Source organism: Anser brachyrhynchus (assembly GCF_964034855.1).
Source record: "Anser brachyrhynchus genome assembly, chromosome: 19".
Classification (NCBI taxonomy): domain Eukaryota; kingdom Metazoa; phylum Chordata; class Aves; order Anseriformes; family Anatidae; genus Anser; species Anser brachyrhynchus.
In genome coordinates this window covers 5,188,636-5,215,919 of record NC_137712.1, presented here as the reverse complement: position 1 = coordinate 5,215,919, position 27,284 = coordinate 5,188,636, and the positions used below count along the sequence as shown (strand labels likewise).

The 27,284-nt window shown below is 42.9% G+C and overlaps 1 protein-coding gene across 3 annotated transcripts in view; it reads right to left on the bottom strand.

Annotated features, from left to right (window-relative positions):
- Positions 1-27,284, bottom strand: part of MED27 (mediator complex subunit 27) — a 141,024-nt gene that overhangs the window by 92,807 nt on the left and 20,933 nt on the right. The window contains exon 1 of one of the 3 annotated variants that reach the window (XM_080562261.1): positions 893-1,179. The exons of 1 other annotated variant lie outside the window; for it this stretch is intronic. In XM_080562261.1, coding sequence (XP_080418387.1) covers positions 893-1,098 — 206 coding nt within the window. In that variant the 5' untranslated portion in view covers positions 1,099-1,179. Of the gene's footprint in view, positions 1-892; positions 1,180-27,284 lie in introns of those variants that run through there. One more of the 3 variants, XM_080562259.1, reaches the window with a different exon arrangement.

Below are 27,284 nucleotides of genomic sequence, written 5' to 3'. Positions count from 1 at the left end.
GACTTTGGGGTTAGACTATACAGTCCTTTAAAAAGCCACTGAAAGAAACAAGAAGGATGACCAAAGGGACAGTACAGCTTCCATGTTGAGAACAACAAAGCCTCATCAGCTTGGAAACCATAAAAAACAAAGGGACACGACTTAAGTCTATAAAGCTGTGTACAGCATCATTCACAAAAATGACTATTTACCTTCTGTCTGAATAGAAAGGAACAAACAGGGAAGAGATTATACATATCATCAACTATTACAAACTACAAAATCAGGAAAGCCAATTAGCCAAAAACTGGCCCTTTTCGGAGTGACCAAAGGGGTCACTCCATGCTGGGACACGTCCCTGACACGTCCCTGACAGCGCCGCTGGCTCCACCGGGATGCACCGGCCCCAGCACACCCGGGAGGACCCAGCAGGACCGCAGTTACCAGCAGCCTCAACAGTTGATTTCACCTCTGTGAAGTGCACCAGCCTGTACTAAATAATCATATTTATACAAACTTTCCAACCTTTCAAGTTTTGGTAACACCCTTCAGCCACTTGAATGCTGATGATTATTCAGAGCCTAAGAAGCGATTATTATTATTATTTTAAAACAAAAAACTTCGGAAAAACAGAGACCAATCCCCCTGCAACCAAAAACCATCCAGCTAGCCCCTAGAGCGCCCCAGCCACTTATTCACAAGCCAAACATCTGAGCAAGGCTCATCCCTCTGGAGCCTCCAGGAGGGAATGTCACAGAGAGGCAGCACCCAGGGAGGCACGGAGCGGGGCACTTTCGCGTTTAGCCGTCCCAAACCTCCTCCGGGAGCCGAGGGGACCCCGGGACCCCTCTCCCCTCCCGGCCACCCCCGGCTGCGGTGAGCGGCGAAGCCCCTCCGAGGGCCGGCTGCTCACCCCAGGTCGCGGCTGACGGAGTGCAGGCTCTCCTGGAAGGCGGCCACGAAGCCCTTCTCGCGGCCCTCCAGCGTCTCCTTGTTCCGCATGCCATCCTTCAGGCAGTCGAAGACCCTTGTCACGCTGGAGCGCAGCGCCTGGATGGCGGCGATAGCCTGGGAGAAAGCCTCCAGGTTCACCCCGGGGCTCAGCACCCCGTCCGCCATCTTAGCCCGGGCCCGGCCGGCCTCCCTCCGCTCCGGAGCGTGGCGAGGCCGCGGCGGCACGGAGCAGCCTGGGAAATGTAGTCCGAGGGCCGTGCTGCCCCCCGGCGCCTCCCTCAGCTTTTTAAATTTATTTTTGTCGCCTTTTCGTAACGTCAGGGGTTTCTTCTGTAAGGGGGGGTTTGCTTCTCGCAAACCGTGCCCGCCTTGTGTGAACGAAGAAACTGAGGAAATGTCTGCCCGGCCCTGGGGCAAAAGAAGTGAGCACTGGCGTGTGCAGCTCTGACATACCTGTCTCCTTCCTCAAAATGTTATTTTTTTCCAGTCAAGTGTCCTCTCTCCTTCTATTTTCCCATGCTTTGCATCATTCGCTGCTAGTAGTATCCTAGCTACCTCAGGAGCTGGGGTGTATTCCCCTCCTTTTGATGTACCGTATGGATTTTTGCAGGCGTTCAGACAGAAATAAAATCATTTAAAATAGAAAGGAAGCCCCCCGTCCTTCTGCAACAACTGTGCTTAGTTTTAAGCTGGCAAGAATGTTTCTTGTGCTCATGGGCACAATGAAGTTTTTAAGGTTGGGGCCTGTGTTATGATAACAGGGTGAGACCCAGACACAATTATCAAATGTTTGCCAAGCACTGTGGAGTTTGAAAGTGCTGTCATAATGCCAAGTATTACTGGTTTGATTGTGTAGGAGCTGATTATGTTTCTGATCCTACCACCAGCTCTTTTTCACCCTTCAAGTGCAGCAAAAATAAATAAAGCTAAAATAAGAGAAGCGCTGCGCAGGCCAGTAGTCACTCCACACAGAGTAAACTGAAGTGCCGGGATTTTTTTTTTTTTCCAGTTTCTAAAATAAATAACAACCTCTGTCATTCAGGTAGTAATTAAATTCAGTAAGCACAATTCACACAGATCCTTTACTCGGGGATGCTTTTTTTAATATTTAAAATGGAAATGAGTATGACAAGGAACGGCAGATGTGTCACTGGCCAAGTGAAGCGAGGCTTTGCTCTCCACTCAGTGACACTTTTCTGTCTATCATGCAGCAGATTCTGAAAATTGCATCTGATCAAATAAATGTTCTCAGACAACATACAAGGTATTGATTACTGAAACCCTATTACTTAGCATAAGGATTGGGAAAATGAAAAGGCTGCATTTCCACCACTCGGATCTTGATAATGCTTTTCTATCTAGGCACAGAGGTAAAGCAGCACTGGAAGCAATATGGTCTGACGCAATATAGTTCAGCCTACATAAACAGTGAAATGTATAGTGTTGTGCTGCAGAGAATCAGCAGTGGACTGAACACACTTAGAAAGGCAAATGCAAACAAGATAGGAATAGTTTGTTCTTTATGCAAAAAAGTACTGCATCAGGGAACAGCAGCCAGAGGCAGAAAGGACAGGACTATCTCAGCCAGAGCAGTAATGAGGAGCCAAGTTCTCCTGAATAGGCAACGGGCAATTCAGAGCAGTTGGAACTCCCTTGGCTCTGCAAGGGGTTAAGGCAGACTCCACTTCCACACCAAAAGGTAATGGCTAAAGTTGAGAGCGGTTCCTCTTATTACTCCTCCCCCTGTTTGCCACATATAGGAGGAAAAGACTGCATAGTTTTGTGTGTTCATTTGTAGGGATTGCCCTGCCTAAGTTGCTCACTTCTTTCTTGTGAGAAATATTGCTTAAGCAGCATCTTGTCCAAACCATGGCAGTATGCTAGTTTTATCTTCACTACAAGTATATCCTAAGTTGTCATTATGGATATAAGGTACAGGAAACCACCATATCTCCAAGGTAAAAAAGAACTCCTGATTTAAAAAACAAAACCAAAAACTTTTAGCCTTATAATCACTGGTAAAACATTAAAAAGAATCCAACTTATGTTCAAAACTTGCAAAATTCTTTACTATCTGACAGCTGTTGAGTGGGCTTTGCAAAATGATTTGGGTGGCCCAACATGGACACATATCCACATCTGAGAAAGCACCAGAACTGACATCTTTTCAACATCTCCACCAGAAGCTCAAGGACCCAGTGATCTCCTTCCAAAAAAAATTCACATTTAAAGCATACGGGTTATATCCACATTGCACAACGCAGTGTCATGTAGAGATGCAAACAGCAGCTGCAGTCCTGGAAGCAGTCTGCTCTGTTAGTTCTGCGTTCTGACCAGACTAATTCACCCTGCCTCTCAGCATTGCTAATTAGCTTTGGCAGACCACTATGCTAACACGGTTACACTTCAACTAGCCCAGTTATCCGCACACACTGCTGCATTGTGCCATGTAGATAGGGTAAGAGAAGGAATAGAGACGACTGCACTGAACTGCCAATTCTGGATCTGTTTTGTGGCTAAAGACAGAATTTCATTTTGGGTGCTGTCAGTCTCATAACATTCATAAGCTCTGAACTCACTTGGAGTGAAAGGGTGAGGAGGCGGGAGGGAAGAAGTAACAATCCAAAGTGGCATCACATGCAGCTTGACAAAAGAAGTACAGTTCTCTCCCAAAGCAGGAACTTGACTGGGGAGCATGTAATTAAGATGAACCTTTCACAGCAAAGTACGTTATGGTACTCCAATTGCAGCTACTAAGAACTAAGCGGGCTGTAATTAATCAGCAACACCAAAGAAAAGGGATGCTTTCAGAATCCTTGCAGAGATACTGTAAACAATTTGTTAGGGAAGAATGTACCCAATTAGAAATGCATTCTCATTTAAAAGAAATTAATTTTGTTGTCAGGAGACAAAACTAATGGTGACTATTGGGTTTCCTAGCAAGTGCAGATAATCTCTCATGAAATGCTTGGATAGGACTCAGCATTTGCAATAAATGATGTCATAAGAAACGATCTTCATCTTCCTTTGAAGTAGATAAATGCTGATATTTATTCTGTGGCAAGCTGGACTGATAATCATCAGCAGGGCCTCTTCGTTTCTCCATGCTTCATTGCTACAATGTTGACAAGAGCTCAGATAAATCTAATAAACTGATGTGGGGTTTTTGTTCAAATAATGGTGAGGCTCAATAATGCAATTAGTAAAATAGTCTTACTATTTTTACATTAATTTCTTTCAGGTATTCAGTCTTCAGTTTGCCACAGAGTTTACTACACAATGCATCATTGGAACAGAGAAGAAGCTGTGGGGTTATCAACTCATGTGTGAGGCTTCTGCCAAGAGAGGGGAATGCATCCTGCCTCCTTTTAGACAGTGTTGGAATGGCAAGGCATTTTCAGATGTGGGGGAGCCTTGATCTTCAGTGCTATTTCTTTCCTATTGTTCCCTGAATCAGAATCTCCCACTATATCCAACAACAGTGAGCGAAAATCTTATCTGAACTTTTCTGCCAGAAGAAACAGTGAAATAATGAACTGAGCTGACAATGATGTAGTTATCATCAGATTTCCTGTAGGATGAATGGAGTTAGCTTAGCATTGTTTCAGGCTCTCAGGAGACTTGGCTCCTATTAGAAATGATCTTTCCTCACAACATAGTATGTGGAAAACAGACCTGGAGGCCTTCCAGTCCCCTTAAGGGTCACTATAATTGTAAGAACTACAATTTTTGGAGGGCTATTCAGTTTCTTATCCAGTGTCTTGTTTTGGTTTGTGGTTATAAAGTGTCCACATCACACACAAAAAATTCAGCATGGAACAGATTTGTCTGCAGAGCCACTAAGGACTGGATGGATTATGACTCTCAAATTCCCTTGTGCCTGATGAAACTGGCACCCTTGATATCAGTTTTAAGATAATTCAGAGAGATTTGCTGTTATGCTGTGCTGCTTCTGGAGTTTCAGTCTCTGGGGAAGTCAATCCAACACCTTATCCCAGCACTGAATTTGCATGAGAAGTGTAAAGCAAAATACAAAAAGTAAACCGTACCCAGCAAAACTCATGGTGTATTTTATGCATGCGGAAATTCTGTCCCAAAATATGTCAAATTTTACTTGCAAAAATAAAAGGCTGCTGTTTTATTCTGTATGTGTGCAATCTGCAGAGAATTATACTCAGCCACTTCTTTTCTTTAAACATTCAGTGATCAAGTATGGAGTCTGATGTAAAACCGAATGGGAAGAAACTATCATTATTTAAAGGCTACATAACTGCTTAAAATTAGAGTTGCGAAGGCATCAAAAATACCAGAAATCACAGATGGTTTGCAGACAAATTCACATTGCATTTAGTCCACTCAACATCTAAAAAAAAACCTATGCTTTTGCCTTGCTTTTCAGTCTAACTGTTGATGCTTGCTCAAAACATACTTCTTTCTTTAAATTAGGCTTTGAGTCATGTTCTGTTGCCCTATACATTCAGATCCTAGTCACTTTGAAAAATCTGCACAAGTACATGTATTTATAAGTTATGTGGTTAAAATTTAATGTATTTTGCACATTTTCAAAATGACAACTATCCTGAGCAGGTTAAATAAGACATTAGCAGGGAACGAAATAGTAGCAGGAACAGACAAGTAGTTCTGCAATATGCAAGTGGCTGAGACAGAATGACCCAGTTACTGCTGCTTGTTTGTATTGATGATTCTGCAGTATTAGAATCAGTTAAACGTGTTTCCCCTACCCAAGGACTGCAGGATCAGGCTTTTACATCATTCTGGGGTGGTCCTTTATTGTATAAATTAACTAGTTAAAACCCATTTACCATTTTTTTTTATTCCCGGGCTGTATTTTTGAATGCTCTGTCTTGTGCCTTGGGTTTTCTGTCTGACACTGGTTCGCTCTGGGGAAAATTCCACTTCCCTTGTCACGAAGGGCCAGGATTTGGCACAATCATTTCAGCGTCACTGCCTAGCAGCAGTCAGCAGATTTTGGATGCTTCCATTCTACTCCTTACCAGTTTCTTGCAGAGTTAGGGTTTTGCAACAGGCAAGGAGAAGCTTGAAACATGATGTTTATTCAGTGCATGATTGGGCACATCCACGAGCTATTGCTCTTTATTGAACAGGCACATGAAAGTTTTAAATGGCTGTGTATCTGCTTTCGTGACAGTAAATATAATGGAATTCGTTGTACAATATATGGTGGTGCTTCTTGGCAGGGGCAAACATGCAGCTTAAGAAAGTAGAGGTTGGTTTTCCCCTGTCTCTTTAAAAAACCTGACATGGGAACAACCACTGAGACAAGTTCAAAATGTTCTAAAGATTCTGATTGGTAAATACTACTTGAGAAAAGCCTGCAAGGACAATAAGACTTGATATGAACCAGATTCAGGCACAATTTTTGCAGTCTTCAGCTTTGTTCCTCCTAAATATGATCAGAGTGTGCCAAGCAACCATCCTGCCTAACTCCGGAGCTTAGCTTTCTCCATTCCACCAGCCACTTGCCAAGAGCCTTTTGCTCCAGGACTTCTAACAAAAGCCAAGCTACTTCTCCTGACTCTTTACCCTAATTAAACTACTTGATGGCTTTCATAATCACCTCTCCATAAACCAGTCAATCTCAGCAGGATTTTTAACAGATGAAACTGGGCTGATCTCCCTTTAAAGCATCAGCCATCCTGCAGCAGCAAGGTCTTATTCTTTACTCTTTCGCTTTTCTCGTATGCCTTCATTTTCCAGCTATAACAGAGAGAGGCCAACAACAAAGATAACTATAGTCAAATATGCTCAAGGCAGAATGAGAGCATGGAAACATGCAGTTTCCAGACAAGTCAAGCAGTTCTAGCTACTTCATAGATCAGATTTGCTTTCAAGCTGTTTCACACTGTATTGTTCATCAACCCATTAAGAAGGACAGACAACCATGCTTTTTAACAGAAATCCAGACAAAATAGGCAGAATAAATCAAAGCTGTGGGATATTCAGAACTTCAGTATTTCAGGAATTCAGTACTTCATCTTGACCTTTATTAAACGAAGTATCAGAGCCAAACTTTAAGTAGATACAAAGGGACTTTTAAATCAATAAGCCTTTCTACAGTCCCGCTGCATGCCTGAAGACTCAGCTTCTGGAATCTGTAGGGCAGCTAAACTGAACTCCATTTACAGAGTGTGCAACCAAAAGGCCCTTTCCTCTGGAGTGGGCTCCATGTGGAAAGCACAGCTCTGAAAACTGTGTAGAGCATCCAGAAGTCACTGCTGCACTCTCTGTGTTAGCAGGACACAATTGGCATTGCTCAAATCGCCACCGGACTGGATTTATCCAGCAGCTGCTACCTCCCACCAACATTGCTATGGAAAAGGTCCTGTAGGAGAAAAAAAAAATGGTGGCGTTCAAAGCATTCTGGAGTGTTTCTTGCTATCTCAGAATGTGGGATAAAAGGAACACCAAAACTTGGTAAAAACTTGGTAACAGTGGAGGCACCATATGACGTGGAAATAAATTGGCTTCAAATAAAACACTACCTTCATTTTGTCAGGATGGAAACACAAACATACTCGCTCACTGAGGTCACGTTGCTGCCAGCAGCCCCAGCACACATCTGCCCTGTGTGGGTATTGCTCCATTAGGAGCAGCAGACCCAAAAGCAACCTGCAGGGGTGTGCACTGTAGGTGCTGGCCTGCCGCCGCACCGACACGGCAGCTAACGTCATCCACAGGCACACGAAGGACCAGGGCCGTGTGAGGCACAGCCACCAGATACAGAGCAAGTTGGATTTTTTCCCAAGGCTGTTATCTGGAAAAGACTTTGCTTTATACTTGGGCCAATATGGTAAGCTGTCCAGTTAGCTCAGGAAAAGGTCAGAGGCATTTTAAAGTGAAGAAAGGCCATCTCTGGCAGCTGTATCCAATTCAGAGAGATATATTATTCCCAAAGGAACATGAGAAGTAAAATCCTTATGTACTTTATTCCTGAATATTCCATTTACAGCTACCTTGGTGCATTCATTATGTGAAATTGAGCTATGTTTTCAAGCAGAATAATGCCAGTCCTTCCTAAAATGAGACAGACATTGTCTAAACAGACAATCACTTCTGGAATTTGCAGGTCTAATTTCATACTTTAGTATTTAAGGTCTCCAAAAAAGTGATATCCATCTTCCATCTTAAAAAAAAAAAAAAAGGAAAGAAACAAAGAAAGAAAAAAAAAGACAGAAAAAAGATTTTCCTTCTATCTAGAGATTATTTAGTGCTCTGTTATTGACACTGCTTCTATTGAAAGATTTAAAGATAAAAATGCAGTGTATTCAAGTAGTGATCATTTTTCATCGTCACTTACTGACATTACAGCCTGTAGTCAATTGCAGCTGATTTATCTTTTCTGATATTGATCGCGTGTGGGGCTAAGCTCTTTGCAGGTACCTGGCTGTATCTATTCTGAACTGCATCGAGAAATGCAAAAGGAGTGGACAAGAGCAGTGTCAAGCAAACTTGTGTTCATTCTAAAACTGTTTAATTATTTCCTCTTAAGTGGTGAGATAAACTGCTAGAAGATAATTTTCTTATGGACACCAGGCATTTCCTGCCAGAAGAAGGGAACAGCATACGAAAGCAATTTCCCTGTGCTCAGCCTACAAATTGTTACGGGAACTGGGTTCAAGATACCAGATGTGAAAGAAAACTTCAGGTGTCGAAGGGACAGATCTTTTGTGAAAAGTGCCACTCCGGTCCCAAACCTCCTATAACTTTCTGTGGAGAATCTTCATGTATACTCATGAAGATTCTCATCACATCATGGAAAGACTCCCGTCGCTTTTTGGAGTGAAGAAGAATGGAAAGTATTATCCCAAGGGTTTGGAACTCTCCAGTTCCAAAACTCCCTGTACAATTCTTATACATAAGGAAGAAGAATTAATTCCGGTCACCTTCTGAGTTTAGAGTGAAGCTGAGGATTAAAATACAAACAAACAAAACATTTGGATGCGAGGCAGAACCTGCTTGTTCTCAAACAGCACAATATTGGATCCCAGACTCCTGTCTCAAACACATCTACTATTTTAAACAGAGCCAGACTTCTATATATGCTCGTCTTCACTTAAGCCAAATACATCGGTAAGTGCTGATACAGAGGCTGTGAATCTGATGGCTGAATAATGCTTGCGGGAATCCTTAAGAAACCAAGAAAGCTTTCTCTAGAAGCTGTCATGCACCTCCCTGATGGATCACAGCTCACAAACCATAAATGTGCTTAATGTGGGGAGCAGTCAGGACTGGGTCTCCAGCTTCCTATAGCACTTGCTCTGTTACGGAGTTAAAATGTGCATTTGTGCTTGTTTCTCTTACCAGAAACAAGCTGAAATGTGACCCAGACACCTTTAAAGCTTCTATATATCATGTGTAAGTTTAAAATATAGGGGCTGGAAAAGAAGCATGCAAAGAACTTCAGTGAATGAACAGACCATGGCACCTCAGGGCTATTTACAGCTTTCTCATCCAAGTGATGCCAATGGTCTAGTGCTTTGTGTACTCGTTAGAATACTGCTAGCTGGTAACGAAAGCACAGAAATGCTGTTTCTTTGATTCCCTCCTCCTATTATATTTCTTCTTGAGACCTTTGTTAACTACCCTGTAGCAAAAGCTGAAGCAAAGAAGGGCTTAACCAAATTGCAAGAAAAAAGGACCTTCTTAGGTCATCAGAAACTTCACCTTCATGGCAAGGTGTTAACAACTGCATATCCAATAAAGGAAGCACAACCTATCGGAGCAACAGCACATGTTGTCATTCATCTCAAAGCTGTTCATTCCAGAATTGCAGTAGACCTTCATGTCACTGTCATTTATCCACACTCCCCACTGTGGCTTTCCTTTTTGATTCCCTTTTTGAGTATTGCCTATAAAGCCTAAGGATTAGGAAAGGGAAAGGCAAGCACTAGCCATTTCCTGGACAAGAAAACCTATTTTATTCCTTGTGCCTCCTGCTTATTCCTTCCACTCCTGCTGGGCAGACCTGGCAGATTAATTCATCCAACAGCAAACACTTTAACTTGTCTGCAGGAACTACCTCAAGATGAAAACTCACGTACTTTATTCGAGAGGCAGTAACTTAACCAAAACCAAGCGAGCTAAACAACTAAAACACATGTGCAGATGTTCACCCCAAGCATGATCTTCACTTGTTCTCACCTTTCTCTCCTTCCCTGGTAATCATGTGCTACTGAGGTTCCTTTTCTAATCACTCTATTAAAGACTTCCTTCTCATACAGAGGCTTTATCTTTTCACATTCCTCTGCAGCAAGCTCTGACTTCCTTGTCCTTTCGTGATCCAAAGCCTTTTGATTAATCATCTCTTACCAGGTTTATCAATCTGTTCTCAAGCCTGTACAAGGGAACATACACGTTCAACAGAGATTTCCTCTATAACTTTATCTGCTACACTATTTTGGAGAACTGTTTCAAACTGTGCCAGCTAACTCTTGCTATTTGCAGACATGGGAGATGGGATTCTGAACCGCGAAGAATTGCCAAGGTAGCTATATGAGTATAGTAGCAAAACGACATTTCTTCTACTGTAACTTATTCTGGTTCAAATAAACTTTACTAGCAGAAGGACTTCCACTGCCTCAGCAGAAGGGTTTTGTTGATAGGACATCAGTTTTACCCCTGGCATTGCAAACCAATACAGCAATGATAGCGCAACTTTCGACCAGGAGGAGTTGTTTTCTCCTCAGTATTCACAGCTGCCAAAACAGGAATATGATCACTGTCTTCAAGAATAAAAAGTAGCTTAATTCTGTCTCCAAAAATAACCTGCACTTTTGATCCATTCCCAATTCTTTTTCTTGCAGGGCTCTCCTGCACAGATAACAACATTAAACAAATTAGCAAATTACTCCCTCTGCAAGAGCCAGGTCATATTTCACCATTAGAGAAGGAGTCTGATTTTTGCTTGGGTGAAAATAAATCCACAATAATAGTATTTGCTATCATTCATGTCTCAACATTTCCCCTCAAAATAATGTTTCATTTTGTTACATTTAACGTTTCAGCATTCCATCTTAAAATAATGCCAATAATTACAAACTGTTTTATTTTAGGCACTATTCTCCAGGAGTGACAGAAGCACACAGATTGAAAATGTTGCTGAAAGGACTGCTAGAAGATTAAAAAAAAGAAAAAGAAAAAAAAAAAAAGAAAAAAGAAAAGCACATCTAAGCTTTGCCTAAGTGACAAAAAGGAAAATGATGCTGTTTGGACACAGTAGCAGCAAGGACATACAAAAGTTTCTTATTTTTATCATTTGCTTAAAATCCAAACTGGGTTCTCTTGTAGTAGTCTAAACTCTAAGTTTTGTGAGTTAATGGTGTCGTATTTTGGCCCTTGTAGGATGTTATAGTGTAATACTGAAATGAAGTATCATTCTCTGATGTCTACAACCTGGTGTGCCTCTCTGGTTGTCATACCTGATTCTAGACAGAAGAAACCCAATAAAGGGTATTGATCCAGTTCTGTCTGATATGTCACTTAAAAATAGTCCTTCATATGTAAACGAAAACCTATGCAGACAAAAAAAAAGTTCAAAAAACTTCCTCTACTTCGAGCTTAAAGCTCTTGCTATTGCTGTATAATGAGAATATTTTTATAAGTTTTATGAGCTCTTATCACTGACCTATTCATTTTCTAATGCCTGAAAATTTACAGATATTCTCTTGGCCATTGAATAAGAAAGCAAAGCCCTTTACAAGCCTATTAGGAAAACAATATTTACAACAAAGCACCAAGGAAAATCCTCCCATTAAATTTTACAGCAATTTCCGTGGAAGAGTCCTTTCTACTGAGAACAGCTGGACTTAATTGCAAATGAGCCGACTGAAGGAAGTACATCTGATTGCAGATGTAATAAAATTCATGCTTGACACCTTAATTTTTTTAATATATATTGGCCACCATCAAATCCCTGCACTTGCTGGTTTGCAGGCTAAAGCTATCAAAGTTCTGGCAGGAGAATAGACAGGGAACGGAAAAGCTTGTGGAGTCCTTCAAAGCTTGGTGCTTAAGACACAGCTTTTTAATGCTATTGATTCCTAACAATCGATATTTTTTTCAATAAGAAAGTCTCATATTACCCCTTTTCCCAACCACCCTTCACAATGAACTTAGTTAGGATGAAAAAGCACTTAATGGCTTGCTTTTGTGGTCTTTTTTTTTTTCATGTTCATTGCAGTCTCTTTTTTCTTACAAAATTCACCTCCCCCAGCCCTGCTGGCTGATACTACATTGTTCTGAAGCGTTAGGCCAGATTTTCTCCAGTGTAACAACCTCCTATCGGGTTATAATTTGACCCACAAAAGCCAATTTCTTTGAAATTAATGAAATTGCAACCACATCAACCTATTGGTTATTTGCCTTAATAGGTTATTTGCTTAAAATCTACCATAAAAAGCAAAGGCTCCTGTTTTTTCCTCTTTCCTGTTGCATTTCTGTTAATAAATTAGCTAATGAGCCTAATGAGCATAATGAACAAGGTTTTTAGGTACATTTTTGCTATTAAATTTGAATCAAAGTAATCATTTCTGTTGGGAGTCTTGTATGACTTTTCAAAAAGCACAGCTGGTTGTCTGCTCTCGGAAAACGCAGTCCTCTTGCACCACAAGAATATGAAACTTTGCTTAGAGACAGACCAGAAGGACTAAGAATTGTGATTGCTACCACCTAACGCTGCCTAAGTACCGAGTTTCACTGCTGACTAATTGCAGGAAAATTGTTTCTGCTGGAATCTATATGGAGTGAACAGCAGCAACAGTGTTTTCCTGTAGAGCAATGAGTTTAACGAGGATGGAATAAGCACTAAAACCCGCCTGATTCCTCCTGCAGTACAAGTATGTAATCCCCTTGCCTCTTCGGTCTGGGATTTGAGACAGTGGGATTTTCATCCAGGTCTCAACCTCACCTAATGCTCTGCTGAAGAAAACATCCGGATAGTTTTCTTATGTTCTCCTGCCTCTTAACCTAACAGGATTATTCCTGGACGGAAACATTTCTTTGTAGTTCTCTTTCATCGATGTATTGTGAGCTGAAACTCATAATCAAGGCTCATTACAAATCAAAGCTTTTTTATTTTTTTTTTCAGAGTAACACTGTGTGTGATATCCCAACACTTAAAAAATATCCTGCTGCTCACCGATATCTAATCTAGCACGATGTTAATAAGAGCTTCGTATAGAGGATATTGCAGAATCTATAGCAAGCTTCATTTTTTTGAAAAGAGAAACATTCCCTGCTTGCTTATTTAAGTGGCTGTTTAACTAGGCCTACCGAACATTGCAGATATACACACAAATGCGTTTTAATCAACCACAAAAACACTCTGTAGCATAAGTAGCTATGCAGTTATGCCCACAAGAGTACAGGTAAGTAGTGTAGTAAATATTTGATAAACTATTGTTACATGGGATGGTAAACATAAATATTTAGTGTAATATTTATTTACATTTATATCCTATGTTTAGAGTAATATTATGTCTAAAGATAAGCATACATTCAAATGTTTGGTCTAGTAATAATACTTACAGACATGCTTAGGTAAGATATTTAATACAGTGTCATGATGCAGGCAAGAAAAAGAAAGGATTAGCTTATAAAATATAAGACACATGCAAATATATACAAATTTAGTTTTCTTTGTAATTTCACAGTGAGAAATAAATACAATAGAAATATCACCATCTCTTTGCAAGAAGGTGTATGTTGGGCTTTTAATACATGACCTTTCAGTTTGTAAGGAATGACCTTGGGGGATGCATTACAAAATGCTGGACTGGCATTGGGGCAGCTTTGCAAGGAACACAGCATGGAGTGCAAATATCACTCCCCCCCGGTGTTGCCCCAAGCACAGGCAGATTTCTTGCCTTTCTTATAAAGTGGAATTTTTGGTGATTCTTTAGAGAAATTCAGGATGCAATCACTGCAAAGAGAGGTTTCTTAACAAAAGCACTAGGAATGCATTAGGTCCCTAGCAGGACTGCGACTCGTCTTCTGTAAGGCTGTCTTTTTCCTCCATCCTGAAATAGAGGTGGCGTGCAGTTTGACACATTAATATTTATTACAGCTTGCAGTGCAGCAATAGTCCTATATCAGAGCTGACTCTATTATAGAAAAGACCTGCATTATAGCAAGAGGTGGCCCTTTACAGGGATTTGCTTTTTCTGCTTGATAACACATTTTGGGCTACAGAGTCTCTATATACATTGAAAACTCCTTTTACAGCTACATTGCATTTATGATGACAGACAGCCTATATCTCCTGCTGAGGGCCCATCCAAATAATTCCTTGAGTTCTGTTTTTTTATTTTATTTTTTAATGAATTAAATGAGATTTCTTGCAGAAGATCTCTCTCTGTATGTATGTACAGGCTTGGGTAGCGTTTAGCCCCCTTTATTTTGGACCCCTGACCAAAGCCACAATGCCAGCTTGACAGGAATATTTTCTGACAAAGTAGAGAAGTCATCTTTGGAAGAGCAGTAAAGCAATCAAAAGCATTTAATCTGTAATTCACGGGCTTAAATACGGCCCACGTTACCCAGGTCTGCTTTCACAACCACTCCACAACGACCTTAGTGAGATGTGGCACGGCACTAGTTCCGGTCTTAATGGATACTAACAGTCTGTTTTACAAAAAATAAACAGCCTCTGTTAATATCTCTGCCAGAAAGACCTATGCACTGCGTTGGGTTTTGTTGCCTTTTTTTTTTTTTTCTTAGCACGCAGTGTCTTTTTAACAATATGCCTGCTGAATATTAACCACCCTAATGATCCCAGTGCAGCTCCCTAGTATTGCTGCTTCCTTTAGTGCTAGCTGAAGTGATTTTCTGCCTTTGTAGCAATTTCAGCAGAGGCCAAGGACTGGCAGAACTACAGCAGCTGAGCAACCTTCCTCTTCTTTGCTGTCAGCTCAAAGCCGTGCAACACTTCTGATGCACAGGGTGGGAAACTTTGTTTGCTATTTTACCTTATTGATCCTAACTCCACGGCACTTATGCCTTTGTAGCTGGGCTCTGCTCAGCCATGCACTACACAAACACGGGGCAAAGAGATGCTCAGTCCTTACTGAGTTTCTGAGAGTTAAGGACTTGCTTATTTGATCTCCTCTGGATGCAGTTGGGCTGGCTGCCGTGTTTGGATGCCCATGCATCACATGCAAAACTGCTGCCTTGGTACCAAATCCAAAATCTTGCTTGTGGAGATGAGCAATGAGAAGGAACCACTTTAATCTGCCAGCTTCCTGGGTGAATTAGTTATCGCCAGGGAGGGAATGAAACCACAATACCTTCTGTCCTGAAAAGTGAGCAAATCTAGCAGCAGAAGAGGAAGGCTGAGCACAGACACCTTGATGTGGGGTCGGTAATCGTCCTGCTCAGATCCTAACCGCACTTGGAAAAGTTAAGGAAAAGGAGAGAGAGGCAAGAAGAACTAGTGAGGAGACCTAACTGACCTCTCCAGTGTGTTTCTACCCCAGCATCTTACCCCTTGAAGCGCTGCTGTTCCTTGCACCTCACCCATCAGCAGCCGGGACATGCCGTAACGCCCTGGGGCACTAATCCATCCCGGTCTCACAAAAAGGGCCCTGGTCTCTCTTCTCCATCTCGCCCCCAGCCTCCCCCCAGGCACACTTCAGTTTTCATTGAGTGACTGGTAATACTGTGCCTGACTTCATTGAGATGCTTTTAAAATCTTAGTCTTTGCTATTAGTATTGATTAGCTTTGTCCCCTTAATGGGCTATTTTTTGTCTCCTGGCCTGTTGCATCACCAGGCTATATATTACTCTTCAGGGTTCTTTGTATGGGTTCATAAATGTGAGTACAGTTGGGGACCAGCTCTGAGAAGAGATCCTGATCTTCTGGACAAAACCCACAGGAGATAATTCACCATGAGAAAAACAGATAAACAATCTGATCACTGTGTTTTTCTGCAAAAATAAAAAATACAAATAAAAAGGAAAGAAAATGAGTAAAGGAGGAGACCAAATTGCTCTTTGACAGGGCGAGTATGAGAATTTAATAAGTTAGTGAGCCAATGTACCAATTTTTTCCCTGCAGCCATGGGTTCTCAACTTAAAAATACAAAAGCAGTAATTAATAGTTTGCACTTATATAGTATTTTTGTAGATTAACCTCTCCACAGAAAGTTCACCTAAATCTAAATGCAGCCACTTCTGGAGTAGAAAATAGTGGGAGCTTAATAATGCATAGCAATGCCATGCAAGAACTCAAGTCAGGAATATTATACGGAAATAAAAATACGGGGGCAAGGTTCAGAGTGAGAGAACTCAGTTGCTCTGGCTAGAATTGCTTTACGCAGCCCAGCTAATAACCTGCCGTACAAAGCTGCGGCTGAATTGTTAAAATATTACAAGTAGGCATTACAAGTACACTTCAGTTCCATATCTCATCTTACAGCTAGCATCTCCCGGAGCTTGGTGCCTCCAATATAACACCGCTGCATTAATCCGATATTGATTCTAAGGAAACAGAGCTTCTGAGCCACCCAAACAACGTTTTGCAGCACAGAAGGTTTCCATTGAGATCTGTCCTCAAGACACTGCCCCAGCAGCCCTGTTAGTTTGAGAGAGCAGCAAATATCACATTGCAAGGTGATGTGAGTGCAGTCCATTGATTTGATAGTCTCATCCTCATCCTCTGGGAATGTAGCCATTGCACAATTTAGCTTGGATGTCAGAGAACTACTGTAGGCAAGAGAACTGTCTCAGAAACTGATGATAATTTTCCTCTTTTTTCTGTCCCTATGAAATGCTGTTTGCTATTTCTATGCCTCATTCAAAGTCCCCCATCCCTAGCATTGTTTGGCATCCGTTGGTTGCCACGGAATAGGGATCAGCTGTCACTTTTAGCCCTCTTTGTTGGGTGCTCGTGCCTGGGGTTTGACATTCAGTTGCCTCATTCACATCAGCTCACTGATACCCCCTGCGGGGTTTGTTTAGCAGTGCCTATTATTGCAGGATGTGAGCTCTCCGGCAGCACACGCTTTGGTCCTCCTATTGCAATGAAGATGTCTTGTGACAGGTGAGGCAATAGCTGGAGATGCTGCTTGTGTACACTGAGTTCAGCTCATGAAATAGGGAGCATACAGTACCGGGGGGAGTTCACTCGTGAGCCGACCCCAGATACTTCTTGATTGGACTTCTCTCTTGGAGGTTGCACTCTAATCAAATTAATTTGCCTGTTGGCCAGTGAGGAGTAACAGTAAATCTGAAGTCCTGAAGGCTTATGGAAACTTGCCCCCATGCAGTATATAATTTTTAAATATACAGGAGAACACAGATTTGCAAAAGAAGTTTCTCAGCTGGCAAAATAAGCTACAGCAGAGCGCAGCAAAAGGGAGAAAATAGTCTAGAGAATGCTGCAACACAGCCTGAACACAAGGGTTTTGTCTGAGAAAAGCAGTTTCTTGTAATTTTACTGCAAAGGCATTTCACTCTGAAAATGAAATCTAGACAGGATGTTACTGATGGTCCACATCTTATTTTCAATAAATGATGAACCTTCATGTCCCATGAAATATGAAAGTAGAAAGCTGCATTCTATTATATTCAGCAAAGGTTTTTTTCCCCCTTTTGTTTAAATACATTCATTATCAAAGGTATAGTGCCCTTGAGAAGCTGAGGCAGTTGCTTGTATTGCTGTGCAAGGAATTTAAGATACTTACTGAAGTTTTTACAAACGATGATGCAGAGATGTGTAGCGTGTCTTTCAAGACCCCCAATCCATCTATTCAGAGCTGACACTTAAACTGTAAAGAGACATCCTTGTCAAACTACTTACATATTGCATATACAATGAGATAGCTCTTCATTTCCAGCACACTAGTTGCAGGAGTTAGCATTTAAAGTAGAAGGGCTCTAGACCTCTTATTTCAGACTCTCGTGGCTCCATGTGCAGAAATCACATCGGCAATAATGAAAGTTCAGTATTTACATTGAATGCATAGTACATGAGGGCAAGAAAATATTCTGATGAAGAAGAATCTGGCTAGACACAATGATGTTTCCATCCTGAGCTCCAGAAGTTGTTACCATGCTAAGAGTTGCAGGGGAAGGGGGGAGGACCGAGGGGACGATACTTTTCCGGCATGCAGGTTATTCTCGTAAGTCCTTTGCTCTTTGTCCTGCTGCTCCGCAGTGACACTTAGGAAAAGAAATACCTTTGTATGTACCCTGCAGCCCCACAATACGACAGACAAACAAAAAGCTATCTCAAATGGCAGGTTTCTGAAAGCCAGTAAGAATAATAAGATTCAATTCACCCCTCGGATACATACCAGTTTCTTCATCTTATTATTCCTCTTTACCTTCTACACTTTATACTTTTAACATTATTTTATTTTACTAGCAGTTTTTCTAACCTGTCCCTGTCCTGTGACACTGCTTCCTATTCCATATAATATTTTAAATGCGTTATTCTCTCAAACCTGGTTTAAAAGCAGCAATAATTACCTTTTCAGAAACTAACAGTAGTTGCTCTTAGCCAGGTTTTGCTCTCTGCTGTACAGTCAAGAGTAGCTTAAGCACCTTCCGTAGCTTACAACCCAGGAACTGGAGTAACTAGAAGTAGGTGCCGAAGCTGACAGGAAGCTTTCTCCTGCAATTACATATTTCAAAGGATAGAATACCATTGACATGTGAAGTGCATGTCGGTCATGGTGCATACTAGAAGAGCTCCATCTTTATGCCTGTTTTTTGTTTGTGTTTTTTTTTTTCCATAACAATTTCTCACCGGCAGCCATATAAAATGATGGGAAAAGTCTGAAAATGGATGCTAAGCAATGCATTTTCTAAATCTGCTTAGTTAATGTAACTTCATTTCCATTTACTAACACCTTGCTTGTGCCTGCTACAGTTCACCAGTTAAGTAGTTCTCCCCATAAGAAAAATCTCTGTGGGTAACATGGGCATCATCTGAATTGACTATTTCACTGTCAGAAACCAGCAACGGCTCTTAGAATAACAACAACCTGGGCTGCTTTCTTACAAACCATTGTAACTATAAGCTCCAACTCCTGTAAAAAGGGTTGTCTGGTAAAGAACACCCTGGTACAGCACAGCTCTGTTTGGGAGGCAAACAGGAGTTTAAGATTTCCTTATGCCTCCACGAGATCAGCACTTTTCCTGCAGAGCTGTTTAGAGCAGCAATGGCACGGCACAACCTTGTCTCTGTCTCAGACGGGCAGCCTCCAAAGGCTATTTCAGTAGCTGGAAATCTTTAGAGGTGCTTTATAAATAAGCCTGGTCTTGCAGCAGGTGCCACGTCCTATTCCCACAAGGATTTTTCCTGCATCTGCTGCTCCACTGAGAAATCCAAGCAAGGCTGAAGGTCACAGCTCTGAGAAGTCCTTGCATTAAGTGACCTCAGCTGGCTAGGATGTGGTCCCTGGTAATGTCTAATGGGTTTCGTATGACTCAGGTTTTTCTACTTTGTCCTTCAATCTCCTTCTCCAGCGTGTATTTTGCTGGTTAGTGGTTATGCAGCAACAGCTGTAGGGGACCAAGTCCATTTTAAGGCAAGTTATTATTAATATCTCTTTGACAAATTGTCACAAACTAATGAATATGATTCTTCTGAGCACCTTGGTCACTGCAACAACCCTCTAAGCAGAGCTTCACACGCACTTTTATCATAAAACAGTGGGATCAGTGCATCAGGACAAAAGCCAAGGAATCCTTTCTGCCTGCCTGGAGAGACAGCAGTGCTCCTGGCACCTCTCCGCTGCTCACGGCCAGGTGCGGTTACGCTGCAAAAGCACTGATGGAAAATATGCTGTAGTGAGCAACGGCGCTGCGAAGTGGCAGTTCAGGAGGTGGCACGGGAAAGCTAATGCTCCAGCGCGATACTAGAGGGCACTGTAAACCTGGCAGTTTTGGCTTCTGAGTGGGACGAAGCAAAAATGCAAGTGTTTGCTATTTGCGGTCATTAAAGCTCTCCTGGTACTTAGTGCAAAATTAGCGCTAACCCCTGGGTCTTGAACAAATTAATTTGTGGAATTGCATTCTGCTGTCGTAGATTCCCCCCCTTGCACTTACAGCGCAGGATCCTTACCCGCTGCCAGGCCCTGCACGAGGGCATCGCGCTGCCGGAGGGGCTCTGCTTCCCGTCAGCGAGCCGCCAATATGATGCACGGAGGGAGGGAAGGGGAGCGAGAACCATTAGGAGAACCCGGGAACTTTTTTCAAAGCTATCACTTAACAGTAATGTGTTCATTAATTGGCAGCCAGACCACTGCCTGACTTCATTTAAAAAAACCAATGGTTTCCTTTTTACTGTGGCAGTGAGCGATTCCAGCCCGGGCCTTTTGTATGTGCCAACATCAGTTTTTTCCATGTGCCTGCTTAAGGATACTCACCTAGCAGAGAGCAGGAGAACTCCTGCACAGCAAGAAAGCAAAGGTGTTTGAAGAGTCTTTTCAAACATATTCAAAAATAGGTGTATGCTATTCTAAATGAAACACTGCGATCAATCCGATCAATAGATTAATGGATTTCAGTACCTGTCTCCTCGGATATTCCTCATACACCCGCTGTAATTTATAGTGAGGTATTCGACTGAAATTGGTGAGATTTAAGCTGAAAAAACACCAGACTGACAAGTAAACAAAACTTCCCCATTTCAATGTAAAATGTTTACCTGATAGGCAGAATCAAGCTCTCCGTCCCACAACATCACTGCCATACAAAGCACGCCCAGGACCGCAGAGAATAAGAGGGAAACGGATCTGGAGAAGTCACCTAGTCCATCTCCTTCCCCCGGGGTAGGATCCACCCTGCCCAAATCGTTCTTGACAGGTGTGTGTCTAACCTGCTCATCACTGGAGGTTTTTAAGGACCTTCCGCAGGCTCCCCAGACGATCCGTTCTGGTTGTCAGCTGTTCTTACAGACGGAAGGTTTTCCCCAACCTCTAAGCCAGCTTCCATTTGCTGCTAAGCCCACTGCTTCTCTCCTACCCTGGTGGATGTGGACAACAGTTTATTACTTTCACAGCATCTTTTACACCTTGAAAGATCATTACTGTATCTTCACTCAGCCCTAAATAATTGACTGCAGCTCTTTCTTTCTGTCTCAGTAGTTTCAGTCTCCTGAACTCTGACCATTCTTTTAATTTTCTATATTTTCCTAGAAGTCCGATGACCAAAACTGCTCCTCTCAAACACTCGGTACAGATGGGAGCAGCGTGTAGCAGAGTGTACACCACACTCTGTTTACGCACCCTGGTGTCAGCATTGCTTTTCTCACTCCGGGGTACCACAGTTGGCTCAGGGCTCGCTTGTTGCCCACAATATTACCCCAACTCTGTAGAGACGCTGCCCACGCAGCCGCTTCCTGACATACGTTACGGTAGTTCCAGTACATTCTGTTTTGCTCTTGTCCTTTTCGAATGTCAATCTATTCTTTCCAGACTGTTTCTTCAGTTTGTCAAGATTTTGAATCTTTCTCCTGTTCTCTGAGAGCACTTGCCGCCCCTCTCAGCTTGGCATTGTCAGCAGATCCAATGAGTCGACTCCATTTTCCATTTCCCGAGTCACTAACGAAACTATTGAGTGATACCAGAGCCTGCACAGACCACTGCAGCACCCCACTCAAGCCGTCCTTCCTCTTCGACAACAACCAGCTGATAGCTTTTCTCTATGGCTTCCCAGCCAATCGTATACCTTAAAGCATTTCTCCCAGATCAGATTTCCCTACCTTGCTCACGAAATGCCACGCAAAACAGTGCCAAAAGCCTTACTGCAGTCAAGATGCATCGCATCTCCAGCTTCTCCCCTCTCCGAGACTTGCTGCCCTGTTGCAGGAAAATGAGATTGGTTTGACATGATTTATTCTTGACAAAACCACGGCTTGTGGAGCTACTATGTACCTTAAAGCCAAAGCCTTGCCTTCGGATCTAGCAAGCAAAATCCTGCCCCCGTTGAAGTGTGGGACAGAACTCCCAGCATCCAGGAACGACTTCACCACGTCCAGAATCGACCCAGCATGCAGAAGCAGAGGAAATGCTTACATACGATCCTCCTGCCTCCCTCCCACAATGAAAAAAGCTGCATTATCTGGTGCTACATGATTTCATTAGTATCCTTGGTGTAACGGGTCGGATTCAATATAGGTGGAAGCAGGTATAATTTACACGCTGACGGGAGCTGGAAGAAGGTGTAAATTACTCAAGCACAGACTACCTAAGATGCGCTTAAAATTCACTCTGAATTTGGCACCAGATATATGGGAGATAATAAAGTTTTCCTTTTCAAGATCTAGTGTATTTAAAACCTGCTGTGTTTAATTTTTGCAGTCACAACAATGCTCATTCATAAATATTTCCAAATGTTTGATCCTATTAGTATGTGCAGCATTGTGTTTGATTAATGGTCTGGAACAATAGGATCAAATATATTTTGGGCTCCAGAATACTAGTTTGTAATGCCTAATATTTGATAAGGTATTACAGACAGTCTTGTCTTCTGACTAGATTTGATTGCAGTTGAATTTTGAGAAACTCAGATACTGATCTTGGATAAGAGCTGAATTTCAAGTGAGTCCTAATTACACAGCATGCTGGACCAAACCTTGAGGTCTGCACATTTCCAGCACTGGATTCTTCACAGATCAGATGCAAATGCTGTTTCTTAGCTCTCTCTCTCGGGAATTTATAACATATTCATCAACTTGTAGTACCTAAGAGCCCTGTCCAATTGTATTTGGAAGACCTTAATTTGACTCCAGTAGAAGTTTAACAATATTAATAACCAATATTAAACTGGATTCCTAACGGGGATGCTAGGACAATACCCTTTGATCACTGCATTAATCTGGCGCAATTGTGTTTATATCAGTCTCGTTCATCCCGTGTGTGCTTAGTGCCATCTTGGCATGAATATGAAATATGCAAATCTGGGGGATACACGTTAATAGTGGGTCCATCTGCTAGAATCTTTTATTAAAGAGAAGTGTGAATGCAGTTGCCATGCAATACACTCTTACACACAAAGACCATGAGTTACGAAAACAAGAGAAAACATCTCATGCTCTTGCCTTATTGGTATTTCACATTCATCATTTCTGCAGCTGAGTTTAGCTTTAATTTAGAAATTTTCACAAATGCGAAATTTGAGTGAAAAAGCTCAACAGTTAGCAATGTCTGTGCGTATATATGCACGCACATCCCTTCCTCCCTGGTGACAGACAGGATATTACTTTTCCACTGCATATGAAATTAATACCAGAAAGCATAAGAAAAAGCAAGTAAATTCCAAACCTTAAAGCCTGATCTGGATCTCACTTCTACTGCTTAAGACAGCGATAACCTAGAGGAAAAGTAGCTGTTCAAATTAAAAAGAAGATAATCCAGAGCTGCTGAAAGGCGAGCCAAGCCAGAACTTGAGCTCAGCCTTGAATATGGAGTCATAGCCCAGTGCCTCCATAGGATACAGATGAACTGCCGTGTGCTGCTAGTTCACTTTTTCTGTAATAAACAATTCCTTAAACTCTATCCAAAAGGAAAGTCTCCTACGGCTCATTGTTCTTGTGAACTGCTGTGTCCTTAGCTTGTCTCTCCTGGGGCTGTGTGCTGCTCCATGCTAATAGTTTGGGTGGAGCATGCTGTAATTTATTTAACAGTTGGCAGGTCAAACCTACGTGCCCCAGATATGCAAGTGCTGATTCGGATGTGGAGTGGAGAAGGTGTCCTGATGACATAAAGTCAAGGTATCCATGATGATGAGCAGGAACTGCCTTTTGTCCACCAGCCTGCAGGTATGGAGAGCTTTTGTTACCGTCTCTAGCTCCCACACTGATCCCAGAGGGCTGCACGGAGCAATCGCTCCTTTATTCAAGGGCACTGAGATCTGAAGTACGAAGAAGCCCCATATTCTCCTCCTTGTGTCACGGATATTTGAGTAGGCAGGAAAGTAAGCAAGAAGGCTGGTTTTTTCCATATCTTCAATATGCAAATAGATTAGTGAGCTCAGCTCTCTATTCACTGCTTCCAACATACATGACACAGATGATGCTGTTCCCATTGTCAGACTGAAACCGGGGGCTAGATGACAAGAAGCTCACCGAGTTTCCATCTGCATAAAGTTGGGATGATGGCTGGGGAGGGAAAGTCACTGCACTTGAACGCATCAGCTCCGCTGACGGCGTCCACAATTTATTGGCTGTGTTTGGGATCTGAAAAGCCAGTTGTGCTCCCAGTTATTCCTGCACAATCAGCTCTTAGTGCTACCTGGTGTGACCTCATTTGTATCTACCCAAAGGACTGCCAACTTTTCTCCCTAGGATGGGTACAGCTACCGTAATTTAGTCTAGAGCCAGTGAAACTACTGAAGTACTAGCTCATTCAACCAGCATACGGCTCCAGAAAAAGGGTTGAGATTGATTATATGTGTATTTATGAAGTTCCAGTGATGCAAACAGCATATTAGCATAACTGGGTCAATTATTTGGCAATCAGCACATGTGTGCCTGGGAGGAAAGCATGTGCATATATCTGCTGTTTTTGTGCTGCTGAACACATCACCTGCTTGGAAGAGAATAAATGTGTTTATCCCAGTGCTAAAGAAAGAGAAAAAAGAACAAGTCAACCTTCCAGAGCTAGCTGATTATGCATTTTCCACATCAAATTGTCAGCATTTATTCAATTACTTCACTCATTACAAGTGTGTTCTTCAGCCACTAACCTAAAAACCCTCCCTGCTGCTGTCAGCTCCATTAGAAGTGACACGTTCCTTCCTCGGGTTAAAAAGAACCGGTGGAAAACATCTCCTCCTCCCCGCGTAGGGCTCAGGGCTGCGAGGAAGCAGAGCAGGGTGGGAAGGGGTGGGAAGCTCCTTTCCCCATCACCCAGGGCTCTGTGGGAGGCTGGGGGGGCAGCTCTGGGGCTTTCTGTGGGAATCCTCCCCATTTTTCAGCCGAAAGGGGGGTCGAGGTGAGCCCTCCGTGGGGTTGTTTTTAAAGCACACACACGCTCTGAGGCAGGGATTAGAGGAATTCGCAGGGCTCTGTCAAGGATACGTACGAGATCCCCAGAGCCAAAAATGTATAGTCTCAACTACTTCCATTTTAATAGTAAGTTAAAAGGAAAGTTTCCCTTCTGAGGGGTTGTTAATTATAGATCCCTCCTTCAAAAGCTCCTCCTGTTTTTATCCATACTTACTCCCCCACAGCTGGTGAAGATAAGGAAAGCTGTACCTTCCCCAAAATCAAATAAATCTTAAACGCTTCCTGAGCTGATTCACTTGGCTAAGCTCTGATTTGATGTATGAAACAAAAGACAAGGCAAAAGACAAGGCACAGAAAACAACATATTTTCCCCGTGTCAAGGTGAAGTACTTCCCATCACCCAGCCAATCTCTCCTGGAGTTAATGTGCATCAATAACATTTAAATGATCAAAGTTTTTCAGCAAAGACAGTGATGGGGTTTTTTTTCTGACTTGTCATGCTTGTTTTCCTTAAAGAGGCAATGACCTGCCGTGGTTAAGGCTTGCAGTTTGGCACGCAGGAGCATTTTGAGAAGCGTTATCTCCCTAGCAGAACAGCAGCCTCATGTTTCCCTGCACAACAACCTTTCTTAGCCTAAAATGCTTTGCATCCCATTTCCTTGATCTGGCTAAGTGCTTGCATGCTGAAAATCCCACCCTCCCTCCAGCTGTCCTTCTGGCAGGAAAGAGACAGCATCTTCTCTCTAGAGAGTACAGTCACTGCTCCTTTGGTTATCTAATCAGGGAGGGCAAAATTCACCGAGGGCCCTGTAAAACCTTCCGAGCTGCAGAAATTGCATCTGAGGTCTTGTGCGTGAGGGTGCGAGCCAGGAGAGGCAGAGGGAAGCCTCCCCTCCCAGAGCAGATGCTCTCTGCCATCTCCCCAGTAGCTTGCACAAAGGAAAAAAAATTTAGAGTACTCCAGGGACTGAGGCATTAGGCTCTTCCCTCTCCTGATCACTGGGTTTGTGCGTGCCAAAGAGCAGGGGACTGGTTGGTGCCTGCTGCTCTGGCCCGGAGGCTAGAGCAGAGGTGCGCAGGAAGGGCAAGAAAATAAATATCCCCCACCCACCCTCCTGGACTGCATGTACCAAAGCTGTCTGTTGCTCAGTTTCTCAGGCTTTGTGTGGGTTTTCCAGCATCTCTCATAGCTATGAAATATTATGTCTCTTCCCTCTAAAACATGGCGATTTTCTCTTTGCACCAAGCACGAGGTGAGGGAAAGCACAAACCTTCCCGCGCTGGCCAAGCTGGGGGCTTTCTGCACACCCACCTTACTGAGAACAAAAGGACAGCACCAGGGACAGGGTGGCGAGATGACCCAAATCTGCCCCAAACCTGCAAAAGGTCCAACCCTGCTGTGCGACAGCCTTCCCTCCATCATCCTTAATGTCCCTCAAAAAAAAAACCAGCTCCAGTCCTTGCCTCCCTTTTCCCTGCAAACCCCTCTCCAGAGGTGCTGGCAGGCAGCGCAGCCTGCCCGCAGGGAGAAAGCTGCCCCGAAACAGCGGGGTCAGGCTGAGCTCTGCTTCTCTGACATTGCCCGAGACCCTCCCTCGCAGAGGGGTCTCTCGCCTGCTGCTGGGCTGGAGCACAGTTACGAGCCTCGCGTTCCCACCTAATAAAATGCTTACTCACTTCCAGGAGGCACTTTGACATCCTTGGCCGCGCATAGCGAGATAAGGACTATAAAAAGAACGTATTGCTATTATAGGTGATACAGCAATATGTATCCTCAAATGAAAGATCCTTTGTAAGCCCGGTTATTATTCTGGCACTAATCTCAGATCTCTCTCTACGGACTCAACTCAGCTCAAGTGTTAGCAGGCGCATCTCCACTGAGAAAGAGGACTGCGAGGTGTCACGCTTACCTTCTGGTGTTTCAGTTTATCCTCTGTCATCCCAAGTTGGGAAAACACTTCCCTCCTCTCCCGCGCATGTCAAAATCATCGCTTGCCATTTAGATTTCGGGAGCCAAATATAGCCCTAGTATAAACAGGTGCGAGTCTGCATATGTCAATAGAATTACACCTGCTTATAATGGGTTTACATTTGGCCCTTGAGCCCTGGGGATCCCTTTGGGAGCAGAAGCTGTATTAAATATTAAGGGCCTTATTCTCCACCCTTGCCTACGCCGTGGTAATTAAATCTCAGTGCAGCCCCATTGATTTTCAACCTCGCTCTCCTTGTGCGAGAAGGTAGCGCTCAGCACGAGGGAGGGGGCAGAGCTGTCCCCTCAAGGAAAAGCACATCCATTTTGCTGCTCGTGGAAATCTCACCAAGAAGGAGACGATACTGAGCATTAAGCATTTGCAGA